At 35.1% G+C, this 15,476-nt stretch overlaps 1 protein-coding gene across 1 annotated transcript in view; it reads left to right on the top strand.

Annotated features, from left to right (window-relative positions):
• PKHD1L1 (PKHD1 like 1) overlaps nt 1-15,476 on the top strand; it is a 148,437-nt gene that overhangs the window by 7,923 nt on the left and 125,038 nt on the right. The window contains exons 3-9 of the mRNA XM_081071037.1: nt 3,556-3,700; nt 4,625-4,733; nt 8,202-8,259; nt 10,033-10,126; nt 12,937-12,990; nt 13,523-13,596; nt 14,528-14,570. Coding sequence (XP_080927163.1) covers nt 3,556-3,700; nt 4,625-4,733; nt 8,202-8,259; nt 10,033-10,126; nt 12,937-12,990; nt 13,523-13,596; nt 14,528-14,570 — 577 coding nt within the window. The remainder of the gene's footprint in view (nt 1-3,555; nt 3,701-4,624; nt 4,734-8,201; nt 8,260-10,032; nt 10,127-12,936; nt 12,991-13,522; nt 13,597-14,527; nt 14,571-15,476) is intronic.

Raw genomic sequence — 15,476 nt, 5'->3', positions numbered from 1 at the left:
AGGAAAATTTTTCATAATTTCAAAAATATCATTAGTCATCAATTTGGCTATATTGGTGTTTTAATGATAAGTACTTGTGACATTCAGAGAAAAATAATACTTAAAAACACATATTTTTAGAACTCAGAATTTAGGAATTTTAGATTTTGATGTTATCTGGAAAAAACTGTTTATTTACTAACTTAACTTTATTCCAAAAAAATGCTATGACCTAGACAACTTCATAGATTTACTCTGCATACTTGAATAGTATTAAGTGTCTTCTAAACATTTTCGTTAGAAGAATACTTAATATGTATAATTAAATATTTAATATTTAATATGTATACTATGTAATCAATAGAACATTAATTAATGTTTTTCATAGGTTTCATTTCTTAGGTTTATTTCAAAATTGAATGTTTCAACAACATAAAATACTTTTATGTGACATAAATACTTAATCCATGTTTACTTCCAAATCTAGTTTTGAATTTTCATATATTCATAGTAAGATTAAAATAATTTTCTGCTCTGTTTCACACTATCCATTTCTCTGTTTCTATTTGGGTCACACCCATCAACATGCAAACATAGTGTTATTTCAGCCACCTGAAAAAACCAAAAGCATAATCATCAATCTTTTTTTCTTGCTCTACACCCCTGTCCAGCTACCACCTGATTTCTCTGTTCTCCTTTACAGTAAAACTCCCAAAAATGGTTACCAGTATTTGTTATCTTTACTTATCATCCTTCATTTTCTCTTGAGCCTGTGCCAGACAGTCATTTATCCATCACCTATTGATACAGCTCCTTCACTCTTGCCCCTAGTCTATATTCTCTGAACAGCAGCTAGTGACACTTGGGAAGTGTAAGCTCAAGCTCTCTTCTGTTTCACAGCCTCCAGTAGTTCTCCACTCATAAAAATAATCCAAATGCCCTTATTTTCTGGTCTCATCTCCTGTCCTTCTCACTTGTACTTCTCCGAACTTACTTGCTAATTCTTGAATCCACAAACATGCATCTAGCACAGGGCCTTGGAACACCCTGTTCCCTTTATCTAAAATGCACCTGCCATTGATATTCTCATGGCTTACTCCTTCTGAAAACCATCCTTGACTATCTATGTCACATACTTCCTGTATCCCAGGAACAGGACTGGAAGATGAGAAAGAAGAAAGTCTTGGAAAGAGCCATGGGAATGGACTCATGGTAGAGAGCACGAAGCATGTCTCAAGTTAATTCCCCCAAGAAAGCATCCCCACAGGGGAAACAAACAAACAAAAAAAACAGGTTGACTAGATGACTCATCCAGGAGATTGCCTCCTTGGCCTGTGAAATGGACCCAAGAATAGAGGGGCCATGGAATGATTACTGTGCATGGGCAAACAACAGGGACCCCCTGCCCCTTTCACCAAGGCTAAGCTACCGACTGCTGTTGCAGAATACCTGACCTGCCAGTAGCAGAGACCAACACTGATCTCTCAGTAGAGACCATCCTTCAGCAGGTTCACCCAGCACTTAGTGACTAGTTGTCTGTATCAGTCTTCTTCTTTAATGGGAAGAGCAAAGATTCATTATTGCTGGAACTGGCACCTACTCCACATAATGGGTCTTGTCTTCTCTTTCCACGGTGCCTTTGCCAGCTCCATCTTCTGAGAGCCTGTGGAGCGTGATTTACTGCCATGAGACTCCACAAAATAGTGCTTCAGAACAACACACATCTTATAGAGAAAAACATATGGCCTAGAAGCATGATGAAATGGCCTATGAAAGGATTGACTAAGGTCCAAGCCTGGGAACAACATCGTGATGTCCTCCATCTTATGCCATATGCATTGAGCCAATAGCAGATACGTGCTACTCTTTCCCAATAGATAGAATACACGAACCTAGAAAAGAAGGACTATGCCCCTCATCATTACCCCATTATCACTGCCAGTGATCCAGAAATTGAATCTGTGCTCTCTGCCCTTGCAATTTTAGATTCTGCTGGATTTGGAGTCTGAGTTTCCAGTTAGAGCATGCTTCTGCCTAGGATCCCAATATGGGTTCCACTGAACTAAAACTACCACTACTACCTGATCAGTTTGAATTCATCAAACATAATTAGTAGACAACTACAGATAATCATTTCTGATGATCATGAAGAGGTAGAGTTGCTTTACCTCATGCAGATAGGGAGGAACATATCTGGAATTCAGGATATTCAAGGAGGCATCTCTTGGCTTCCATGTCCGGTGATAACTGTGCAAAGGCAATTATGGCAAGCACACCCTAACATGTGCAAGGCAACTAAGAGCTCAGACCTTTAGGATAAAAGTTAGTGTCACTTCATTAGCTGAAGTGCTGGCTAAGGGTAAGGGACATCTACATTGGGTGATAGAGAGGGGACATGTGCATATTCGTTATAGCCTCAGGACCAGTTGTGTTAGTGTGGCCTTGAGCTTGTTCCATTAACCCTGTTGTGTTAAATTCTTAGCAGAGCTCTCAGCTGGCCACCACCTTGGAGACTTGATAATGGATTGTACTTAAAATGTAGGGCATGAGAATTTCTGTACAGTGCAGGGAATAGACTGTATTAGATGCCTTTTATGCTCAGCTTCTCATCCTCTTTTTTTCACCTCTAATTCTAGCCACAGCTGTGGCAAATAGTTCCCTCTGTACTTTGACTCAATTTATATTTTAGTTTCTTGCTTCAAGTTCCCACAGCATGTTTTGTCTACTGTCCCAGGGCTTCTGTCATAGAGTAACTTGGGACATTCAATTCCATATAGCGTATACCTATGTGCTTCCCGAAAGTGTAGGAAAAGTTATTTCCCCCAGGGGGAACCCTCAACTAATGGGGACAGAACTTGATGAGTAAATGCTTCTTGCTATTGATTCTTTGATTCTGAGAGGCAGTCTATAATTTCCTTAAAAGTTACCAGCAAGATTGAGCCCCAGTTATCCTCATTGGTGCCCAGCTTTTCTTTCTTCAGGTTTTCCTCTTCCTTGTACTTAAGGGAACACCACCCAAATAAACTTACCTGTTTACAAGTCCTCACCTTAGATTTTGTGTTACAGGAACTCATGGTAAAATGGTGTTACAGTGTTCCCCTTATGTAATTTTTCTATCCCCCTTTGCCTGCTTTTTTCATAGTAGTTATCCCTACCAGATATAGCATATAACATCTGGTTGTATGTGTATATGTGTGTATGTGTATATGTAGGTATATATGTATATACCTACATACACACACATACATATACATATTTATATATATACATATAATATTTATTTGTCTATTTTCTCCACCCCTCCCTGCCCTACCACTGGAATATAAGCTATTTGATTCCACTGCATTTAACAGCATCTGACAAATAATAGGTTCTCAAGGGTTACTTTTATGAATAAGTTAAAGTCTATTTTTTATCCTTCCAAAGAGAATTACAATTATGGGGATAAATATGAAATAAGTTACCTGCTTACTTCAGTACTATTCCTTATTATTTATTGAGTAATTCAATACTGAATGATAGTTGTTAGATCTCTAAAAACACAATCCGTTAAAATGAGTGTTTTTACTTTTCCAGGTTTTGCTCAAGCAAACCAGTTTAACTATGGAGTTGATGATGCTGAGATGGGAAACAGTGTGCAATTAGTTTCTTCTTTCCGATCAATTTCTTGTGATGTAGAAAAAGATGCGAGTCATTCAACTCAAATTACATGCTATACTAGGTATGTTTTAAAGTATCTTTAATAATACCATTTTCATCATATCAGAATTGCAATTATGCATATTAGTATTCTAATAGTTTTATCACTGGCTATTACAATATTTATCTGATTATCAACTATTTTTTATTTCATGCTGTTTAGGCTGTTTTGTCCCTTTATTATATTTGATTGTAGTGCCCCTTTCACATAGTGGCATAATAAAATATATTCTATGTTTTTTCCCAAGTTATTAGAGCTATTATTATTACTGATCTCCTTTAGAAGATAAATGGCTACTATTAAACTATAATGATGCTCCTCAAAACATCAAAATTATTCTTTCCTGTCAGGTTTGATTAATTTTGCTCAAAATCTTGACATTGTCATTGAGATTAAAGGTAATCATTTTGTATAGTGACATTTCAAGTTCTTTACTATTAGCCCAAATTAATGTTTGTTATTAGCAACTTAGGGGAAAAAAATTAATCATTTCAAATTGCAACTTTCAATATTGAAACAGGTAGCACATAGTCCAGAGGAGTTTTTCTACATTAGGTTTGTTGGCTGTTTTTCTGCAGCAAAATCTTACTTAGGGAGAAACTTGATTAAAACTTTTTTACAAATAAAGCAAGGTGACATATTACTACTTTTAAATGACGATTATTAAATTTGTTGTTATTGCATTTATTTTTCTTCTAAATAAGCATCAATGCACTTAGAACACGCATTTGCCTGATATGCATGATGTTAGAATTTGCAGTACAGAGTTCAGGATGGAGATCATCTTTTCATATTACAGAATGGAATTTAACTGTACCTCAATTAGAATTTTAAACACCATTTTTTCAAAAATGACATGTAGTCTGGAGCAGTATTTTTTATTAATATCGTACATTAAATAAAAGAGTTATTGTATTCCTTATGTGTTCTTCATTTGCCTTCCAGAGCAATGCCAGAAGACTCCTATACTGTTAGAGTCAGTGTGGATGGGGTTCCTATTACAGAAAATAATACCTGCAAAGGTCATATCCCCAGCCGCGCATGCAGTTTCTATGTATGTGGGAGCTTGTTTTTGCCTTATGTATAATTGACTTGCACTTTCTTTTGTGCGAAACTGGGCTTTTATTTTATTTTATTTATTTATTTTTTAAATTGGGGAATATTGGGGAACAGTGTGTTTTTCCAGGACCCATCAGCTCCATGTCAAGTTGTTGTTTTTAGTCTAGTTGTGGGGGGGGGGAGCCCGCAGCTCACTGGCCCATATGGGAATTTAACCTGCGATCTTGGTGTTATGAGCTCTGTGCTCTAACCACTGAGTTAACCGGCCGCCCCTTATTTTTTTAATTTTACACATTGTTGTCTATGTCTACACTTAAAAATATCTTAGCACATAGCTAAGGATAATTTCACCCAGTTTTAATTATTTTCCATAGTAATAGAATCTCTTATTATTTCTGATTTGTTTCCCCCTTCTATAATTATATTAATTAATTAAACTTTTATACTTCCAAATTATTTTCCTGTTCACATTATTTTTTATCTTTCTCCATTTCTGTTCTTAGTTTGATTCTTCTTTTTCCTATTTTTATCGGAGTCACCTTCATTTTGAATAGAATCCTAACTTTTTTGTTTCCCCATTAAGCATTTCTCTTCTCCTACCATTTTAAAGTGTGAAAGAATAACTCTGAAGTTATTCGTGGCCTTGCATATCAAAATTTATCTCTTTTCTTGGGAGTCTAAAAAAAAACACAAACCTATCCTTGTTAGTCGAAATCTGGGCATCTTACGTTGTCCCTGAATGACAATAAAGGGACAAGAGATATTTATTGAGAATCTACTTGCTTTATTTGTATTATTTTTGCATCCATTCATCTTTTTCTGCCTCACCAATCCCCCACCTCCAAAAAACTTCAGTTGTTCCTTAAAAATGCTGCCCATATTTCTGTCCTTTTCTGTTTTCTGTGGCAGTCTTGTGTTTGTGCAGATGGGATCTTCTTGATCTATTTTTGATTCATTCCAAGAACCCCAGTGGATGCCTGAAACTGCAGATAGTATCCATCCCTGATAAACTTCTTCAACTTTACCGGAAATGTGACAATAGGTTCTTCATCGGCAGACGCAGCCTCTCCAGTAGTCTATATTTTTTAGTCCAAACCTATTCCTGAATCTGTGTAACCTACTTGTATTAGTAGTAAAGGGCTTGCTGTCACTCATTTTAGGGGATCTGTTGCTGAAGTCTTCGTATAGGCCCAATGCTTTCTGGTACAACATGTTGTTGTCAATGAAAAATGTCAACAGAACAGGTTTTCTCTGTTCATGTGTTCCACCCATGAGTTTAATGCCTTTTCCACCTTCACTAAGCACACTGTGACCTTAACTTTTGCAGTCTGAGGCGCGACAGGAAAACTAGCATGGATTTCTTTTTCCTTCTCTGTAATTTCATGGATAGAAGATTAGTTCTTATTATAGATCTTAGCAACCTCAACATACGATTTTTTTTTCTTTCCTTACTAAATTGAGAACTTTCACCCTTTCACATGAAGGAAGCACTTTACAGCTTCTCTTTGGCATATCTGAATATCTAAGTAGCTTCACTACTCTTGCACTTTGGGGTCATTTTTTACATAAAATAAGGGTTACTTCGACCACAAGGACAGGGATACTAAGACAGTCAGTCTGAGAACTTAGAGGTGACTAAGTGACTGATGAGCCAGGGGCATATGCAACCTGGATACACTGACAACGGAATGATTCATGTCCTTGGAGGGACGGAGTGGGACTCTCGAGATTTCATCATGATACTCAGAACAGCACACAGTTTAAAACTTATGAATTGTGTATTTCCTGAATTGTCCATGTAATATTTTTGGACCCTGGTTCTCCATGGGTATCTGAATTGAAACTGCAGATAAGCTGGGACTGCTATATTTGTTTTTAAGTGTGGAATTTGATCTGCATATATCTCAGTTACCGAGGACTCTATTTTGCCCAACTCTGCTCTTTACGTTTTTGGTGTTAATTTTGTTTTTCACAGTGTAGTCTATTTCCCTTTTGCAGTAATTATTTCTCATTTTGCCTTTTGAAAAGAACTTGGCATATGTTTACTCGTATAATAATAGCCAATAATTAAAACGAGTATGCTATTTTCTTTGTGCCAGTTGGCAAACTAAGTATTTTATAAATATTAACTCTTGATTCACAATAATCCTTAACATGTGTACTGTTATTATCTCTATATTGTGGATGATAAAACTGAGGCACTGAGAAATTACATACCTACCTAAAGTCATGCACCTTGGGGGTGGCAGTGCTCAAATTTGAATTCAGATAGCTTGACTCCAAAACTGGACTTTTAGTCATGAGTCCCTCCTGCCTCGTATATGTACTCGAGTATCTCTAACAGATATGTATTCATTTCCTATTTGCTGCAGTAAAAAAGTTACTCAAACTTAGTGGCTTATAACACAACTTTATTACCTTTCAGCCCTGTAGGTTAAAAGTCTGATGTGGATCTCAACAGGCTAAAATCAAGGTGTTCGGAGTCTGTGTTCCTTGGGGAGAATCTGTTTCCTTACCTTTTTCATTTTCTGGACGTTGCCCATATTCCTTGTCCCATGGTCCCTTCCTCTGATTTCAAAGCCAGTAGTGGAGGTTGAGTCCTTACCACATTGCATCATTCTGACCTTGCTTCCATTGTGGCACCTCCTCTTACTCTGACTACTCTCTCTCTCTCCCACTTACAAGGACTCTTGTGATTACATTGGGCCCACCCAGATAATCCAAAATAATCTCCCTATATTAAGATCAACTCATTAGCTACCCTAATTCCATCTGTAACCATCTGCCATTTAACCTAACATATTCACAGGTTCCAGAGATTAGGGGCATGGGCATCTTTGTGAGGTCATTATTCTGTCTACCACAAAATACTAGAGTTTCCATCACACTGGTGGCCTCCCTGGAATTCTTTCTTCCAGTTCCCATTTGGTGTCACAATTCTTAAGAATTATACCTGCAGTGCTCTAGAAAATTATCACTAGATAGATTACTAAAGCTTACTTTGGTGGACTTTTTTGAAGTTTTGCTTCTGTGTGTTTTGAAATATTGCTTCTATGCTGAAGTATTGCTTCTATGTTTTTTGAAAAAATAACTTAGTTATTTTTTCTTCTTGGATTTAACCCATAGTAGGTTTTCTTTAACTTTATTTTACCAAATTCCTTAAAGTCTTTACCAGAGAGCCTTATTACTGTGGTTTGACTTACACTGATAACAAAAGGATGATTGAATTTTAAAATTCCAAGCTAGAAAAGTTTTGAAGTGAGAGGATTTTTAGGGATAAGGAAAAGATCTTGAATAATCAGAATAATACTCTTAACTTTATTTCTTATATGTAAAAAAGGAATATTTTTACAGTCATATTACAGATATGGTTTAAATATAAATAACATAAGAAGCAGAGATATTCCATAAAACCAGGAACAAAATACAGATAAGAGTGCTTACCGAAAGTATTATTTTACAGGCAAAAAGTTTCAAAACTCCAACAATAAGAAGCATCACACCTTTATCAGGAACTCCAGGTCTGTTATATTATAGCTGAAATATCTTTTTGGTTTGCGGTAGTTAATTTACTTTTTGCTGTATAAAATTACCATAATATCTGAAAATGTATAAATAGCATTTTTCTGATTATGTAATAACTCCCAATTTTTTTAAAAAACATGAATCTCAATGGCTGCATATGAATGTACTATAATGTATTTAACTTTCCTTCTATTGGACATTTATCTGGCTTCCAGTGTTGATTATAATTATAATCATACCAGTTTATAATTCCAATAGGAATATGTGAGAATGCCTTCTTCTGTAACCTTGACAATTCCATGTACTATTTTTTCAAGTATTTATATGAAAAATGTACTAAGTTTTGAAAATAATTTTCCAATTCTTTGATTTATATAATTAAATTTATTTTATATTTACTGACATTTGTATTCCTTCTATTATAAATTACCTGTTCATCTCCTTGGTTTATTTTAAGGAGAGTCAACTCTTTTCATATTAGATTATAAGAATTCTTTATATTTTAAGGATATTAACCATTTATATGTCATATATGTAGGAAATAGTTTTTAATTTATCATTTGCTTTTAACATGATTAATGTTTTTTCTGTCATTTAGACACTTTTAATTTTCTTTTTAAAGATTTCATTGCGGAAGGGGAACAGGGCTTTATTGGGGAACAGTGTGTACTTCCAGGAATTTTTTCCAAGTCAAGTTGTCCTTTCAATCTTAGTTGTGGTGGATGCTGTTCAGCTTCAAGTTGTTGTCCTTTCAGTCTTAGTTGTGGAGGGCGCAGCTCAGCTCTAGGCCCAGTTGCTGTTGCTAGTTGCAGGGGGTGCAGCCCACCATCCCTTAAGGGAGTTGAGCAATCGAACTGGCAACCTTGTGGTTGAGAGCCCGCGCTCCAACCAACTGAGCCATCTGGGAGGCAGCTCAGCTCAAGGTGCCGTGTTCAATCTTAGTTGCAGGGGGCGGAGCCCACAGTCCCTTGTGGGACTCGAGGAGTTGAACCAGCAACCTTGTGGTTGACAGCGCCCTGGCCCATGTGGGAATCCAACCGGTAGCCTTCGGAGTTAGGAGCATGGAGCTCCAACTGCCTGAGCCACCGGGCCAGCCCAGACACTTTTAATTTTTATTATCCAATTTATAAACCTTAACTTGTTTTTTCTTCCCTCATTTTTATGTGGTAGAAGACGCCACAATCCCAATTACTGTGTTTCCCCGAAAATAAGACCTAGCTGGACAATCAGCTCTAATGCATCTTTTGGAGCAAAAATTAATATAAAACCCGGTCTTACATTATATTATATTATATAAGAACCGCAGCATTAGAGCTGATTGTCCGGCTAGGTCTTATTTTGGGGGAAACATGGTATATAAATGTTACATACATTTTCACTTATTTTTCAATTGTTTTATTTTTTTATAATTAATTTTTATTTCACCTAGAATTGATTTTATTTTTTAGTGTAAAATAGGGACTCTTATTTATTTTTTCCAGTTAACTCATCCATGATCCAAGTGATATTTATTGAATAATCAATCCTGTCTTCCATGAAACACCTCTTTAATCTATAAATATTTATAGATACTTCCATAATACTATCAATATTTATTTATGTTTTATTGTATTTACTAGAACTTTCAGAACAATGCTAAGCAATGGTGGTAAACATGAGACATAAATGTTTAGATGCTGGTTTTACTGGAAGAACTTAGAATGTTTTAATATTAAGTATGTGGGTATATGGGTAGATAATCTTACACAGAACTTTTTGTTTATTTTTAGGTACATTAATAACAATCCAAGGCAGAATCTTTACTGATGTCTATGGAAGTAATACTGCACTAAGTTCAAATGGGAAAAATGTTAGGATTTTGAGGTAAATTATTGATGTGGAAACATATTTTTATAACTCATAGTTAGGATATGATATTTGAAAAAATAATGGTTCAATTATATTAAAAACCACTACAACGGGATTAACCAGTGTTTTTTTCAGCCGTATTATGGAAAGAAGAATAGACTATTAGATGATGCATTGGCGTGGAAGCAGTAGCTAATATGCCTTTCTTTATTGGTCTGACAGAATACCTTCTTTTTCTGTGGTGGATTTTATTACTAGAAGGCACATGGAGGCAAGTGCTAGAGCAATTAAGTTAAAGTCACAGATCTTTAATATTGGAGAATTTTGTTACTTAATCTAACTGCCTCATTTTGCACACATAAAAGAAAAAAAACAAACACATGCTGAATCCTGGAGGTCCAAAGCTTTGTCATGGTCAGGAGGGGAACCCAAGTCTGCTAACACGTAATTTGGCATTTTTTTCTACTGCACTGTGGTGTACAGGAGAGTGCTAAATTGAAAAACTATCAATAACTTATTAACAGGCTAGAGTTCAAATTCTGCTTCTTTCACTTACCAGCTATGGACCAGATGGTAATATTGGCTAGTTATTTAACATCAAAAAATTATTGGAAACAAGGATTTTGACTAGAATTCTCTTCCTATAGCATCGGTGGGACTATCTCAGTCCTGCCTTAAAACACTGAAAGTCCTGTTCATTTCCCACAGAAAGGAGTGCAGATAGCATGGCTTTCAAGGTGTTCCATGCTTATTGTATACATATATAAAATGGATAAATTAAAAAACAATTCAGGTAACATACATACATTTGAATATATAATTTTATGAAACATGCAATTTGAAAGATTTTACTAAATGAAATAAAACTGATTTATCTGGCATTCGATGTTGTAAAACTCTGAATTAAATAACATTTGTGTGACTCTATAATCTGGAAATATTCATATCGATTCCTTATAAATAAGAAGAGAACTACTAAATAGGAAAACAAATATTTGACATTTTATATAGAGTTTTTCATATGTAACACAAATAAAGATTTTGTTTGCTACCATGTAAGTTGAGCGTTATAAATGGTTTGCATTGTAATTCTTAGAGGGGGTTTACTAAATCATCCTTTCCTGTAATGATACCAAGAAATAGAAAGTTTAACGTACAAAAAGAGATTCCCTTTTCCCCCTCACTGTAGCTGAAATTACTTCTGTTTAATACAAAGGGATGGATGGAAATTATGTCATGAATTCACAGAATTGCCGTCAGCAGGGACCTCAGAGGTCAGGCTACCCAGCCCTTATACTCTAGAGACCTTGAAATATTACATATAAATATAGAAAAGAATTTCACATACCTGTTAATGGGAGGAGAGAAGACCTGAGAGCTGCATTTATCTCATTTCTACCATGTTAATTGTGGCAGTAGGGCCCCCACGGCATGTCATTGTGCCTGAATTCCATTAACTGGGAGCAGTGGGTCCAGTCCTGGGCAGGAAATTCAGGAGACTGAGTGCTCAAGCTGCTTCTGTTTCTCACAATCTATTGAATTCAGACAAATCTCCAAATTCACACCAGGTACAAATTACAGAGGATATGCAAATGACTAAAGGATCTAGTACCTACCAAGGAGCTTTTGGTCTGAAAGATCAGATGAGAAAAAATTTTAAATAGTGTATGTATTATGCCACCTAGTGTAGTGTTACCGTAGACAGGCAAACTCAGAGCACTGTGGGAATTACTGTGGTTAAGGGCATATGGGGAGCTCACTGGGTTTGAATTCCTGCCCTACCCTTTACTGGTCACAGATTTGGGCAAGCTACTTACCTTCCCTACTTTAGTCTCTTTATCTGTATAATGGAAGGATAATTTTTACTAACTCGTCAAATGATTGCAAGGATGAAACGTAGTAAGTGCCTGTAAGTGTTAGCTGCTAAAATTATTATTTAGGTGTAGTAAGGCAGGAGATTAGAAGGAGAATATGAATCCATAAATCTACAAAGGGTACAGTAATTCAGGTTACTTTCTTTGGTAATGACCAAATGAAAGGATTTGTGTGTAAAATTATATCAAAAAGTTCAAAGTTCTCTGCAAACAGAAGTCCTTATATTTTAAGTTCAGGATTATATCTGGTCGTATTTTGAGTCTAGGATTTGTTGTCACTGAAGCTGGGTGGTTTATTATGATGATGCAAAAAATACAGTACTCGTCAATAACCTGCAGGTCTCCAATAACCTAAGGGTTCTATCAACTATAAAGAGATAGGTTGACTTAATCAGCTGCAGAAATGCTAAAATAGATGTTCTCTCTCCAGGTTTCCCCGCCCCTTCTCAGCTTCTTATTCCCATTTCAATGTCGCCGATACTGGTAGATGTTCTTTTCATCCTGATTCCTGTGTGGGGCCTCTGCTATGGACTTTGTTTAATTCGTATAGTATGAAACTTACTACAAAATTATCTTTTGTGTTTAATTTCGTTGAACTTCAGATGGGCGAGTCCCCATTATCTGTTTCTATGTTTTCTATTCCCATAGTACTCATCACTTACTAACACACTAAATATGTTATGATTATCATGTTTGTTATCCGTCTCCCCTGGTTAGAATGCCAGTCCCACACGGGCAGGGATCTTTGTTTTGTTCATTGATATGGTTCAGTACCTAGAGCAAAGCCTGCAACATAATAGGTGTTCAATGGTTGTTTGTTGAATGAATATGTGATGGGTAATAAATGATTGAGAGGAAAATTATAGGGTGGCAGTGAGTTGGTGGGAGGAGAGCATTTTGAAACAATTTAATAAACATAATTTGATCTTTTCTAATAAAATATTTATACAGAGTTTATATTGGAGGAATGCCCTGTGAGCTTCTTATACCACAGTCTGATAATTTGTAAGTAATCCAAATAATTTTTTTTGAAAAATAAATAATAAATAATAGATGTAAACATGCTAAGTTTAAATAGTAATTTCTGGAAATACCACATGAATGCTTTATAATATAGTATAAATTATAATATAGTAAATTAGCAAGAATTGATATATTTAGATGTTTCCTGATATCATATCCCCTGTTGTCTCCAGGATAGTATGATAAGAACTATTAGAGCATTATGAGAAATATGGTTTGAGAAATATCTTTATCAAAGAATTATTTTACTTGGTAGTATTTTAAACTCTTTAAGGGGAATATCAATAAGGATAGCCAAATTGATTACAAAATGTTTAATTGTTCAATGAAGTTTTATTCAAATATCTTCAACCGAAGCTGGAAACATTTTTATTTCACAGAAATTTTTGTTATAGCAGTAGTTTCTATTCTGATAAATATTCTGCAATTCATAAGATGTATTCTAAGGGAAACACAGTATTTTAAAACTTTAATGTCAATGTAAGCTTTGAAATTAACATATATATTTTATTAGGTATGGTCTAAAACTAGATCATCCAAGTGGAGACATGGGATCTATGATTTGTAAGACGACTGGAACTTACATTGGTAAATGTTGATCGTCATTTTTCATAATTCTCCGAAATGCCTGACTATATTTCCTTGTTTTGTATTATCCTAGACCTCCCCTGAACCTTCATCCCTTTGTTAAAAATTATTATTTCCTCTTTAACTTGGCTTTTTTTCATTTTCATGTAAGCATGTAAAAATTATCTTTTTCCTATAAGGTTTACATTTAAGATAACCTTCTTCAAATTACTTTTTTTCTTCTTTTTTCATCCAGAAGATTCTATGACTAATTTGGCTGTTTTTTTTTCTGTAACCTTAATTTTACAGTGGTTTTTCCCCCCCTGGCTATGTATTCCACACACCTAAACCTTTTAGCTCTGAATGAGTTTCACTCCCTTCTTGCCTTTGCAAGCTTCTCATCGTGAGAATTTCAGATAAAATGTCATGTCTTTGAAAAGCCTTCCCTGATCCCCTGCCTTACATTCTTAGTTCACTCTCCTTCTCTGTGATTGCTTGTCTGTGATAGTTTGTCACAATTTGTAGTTGGTCTTCTGTTTGTGTCATGGCTCCTGACTGACTATATCCTCCACTAGACAATATGCTCTGTTAGAAGAGCAAACTGTGCTCTCTCCCTGAATCTCTGAACCACTGACCCAATTAAATAGCTGTTGAATAGACAAAAGAAATTCAAGGGTAATATGGTTACATATATGTTCTTTTATCATTCTTCTTTCATTATTATATTTTGTCAGGTTTTTCTAGTTATAACCTTGAAACACCTTAGTATGTAGTATTGAAATAGTAGATACTTTTTCAAGATAGTTCAATTGTCATTTCTTTGAGGATTAATAGATGTGTAATTACAGTTTTAATTTTAAGTTTCTTTGCTTTTAAATCAGCCTTATAATATATAGTTACTGTTCTCCTGTGTTTGGGAATTTAATTGATTGTGTATTTTAATTAATTGCAGGTCATCACAATGTCAGTTTCATCTTGGATAGTGATTATGGAAGGTAGGTCATTTTATAAATAATTTTCATCATTGATTCATAAAATAAAACTGTATATTTACTTTGTGCTATAGATCCAGAGATTAATCACTAAAAAATTAATCACTTTCTTCCCACAAATTAACATTTAAGGGGTCTGTAACTCCCTTTCATTCATAATTTGTGCCTCAGACGTGGCCTTTCAACTGTTGGGAAATCTAGCATTACCTAAAGTAATAAATTAAAAAAAAACTTTGATTGTGATATTGGAGTGTTATTTTATGTCTTTGGCTCTTCTGATTTAATTGTAATTCTTTTGATAACTAAGTAATTCATTTTTTATTTGACCTAATGTAAGAATGAACAAAACCTACAGTTAACATTACCTGATAAAGTTATTCTTTTAAAGTGTCAAGACATATAGAGTTGTGAAAGACAGTAGTTACAGCTTTCAGTGGCCTGTCTTAGCACCAATGTAAATAACTTGTAGTTATGATTTTTAATAAAAATAGAACTGATTTCCAGATATCCTACATCCTAATATCAGTAAGAAAGACCGTCAAATATTTATAGAAATATCAGCATATGCAAATGCCAACATGTTGCAAACCTTGTATTATAGATAATAATGATAATGAACATTGAGTGGCAGGAACGATGCTAAGTACTTTACGTGTATTATCTAGTTTAATACTCCCAAAGAACCTATAAAATTGAGTGATATCATCCACCCTGTGTTGCATACTGAAGAAAATGAAACTTAGGAAGGTTAAATGATTTGCCCAAGGATTTTCAACCAGTAGGAAGCAATACTAGTATGTGAACTCTTCAGTCTAACTCCAAGCTGAGTGTTTCATTTCAGTATTCTGCCATGGCTAGTGGAGGGTTTCAGCCACAGAACCATATCTCATCACTACTTAGCATCTTGAC

The sequence above is a fragment of the Rhinolophus hipposideros genome (assembly GCF_964194185.1).
Source record: "Rhinolophus hipposideros genome assembly, chromosome: 13".
NCBI classification, from domain to species: Eukaryota; Metazoa; Chordata; class Mammalia; order Chiroptera; family Rhinolophidae; genus Rhinolophus; species Rhinolophus hipposideros.
Note: the sequence above shows the minus strand (reverse complement) of the source record. Positions and strands in the feature narration are given on the sequence as shown.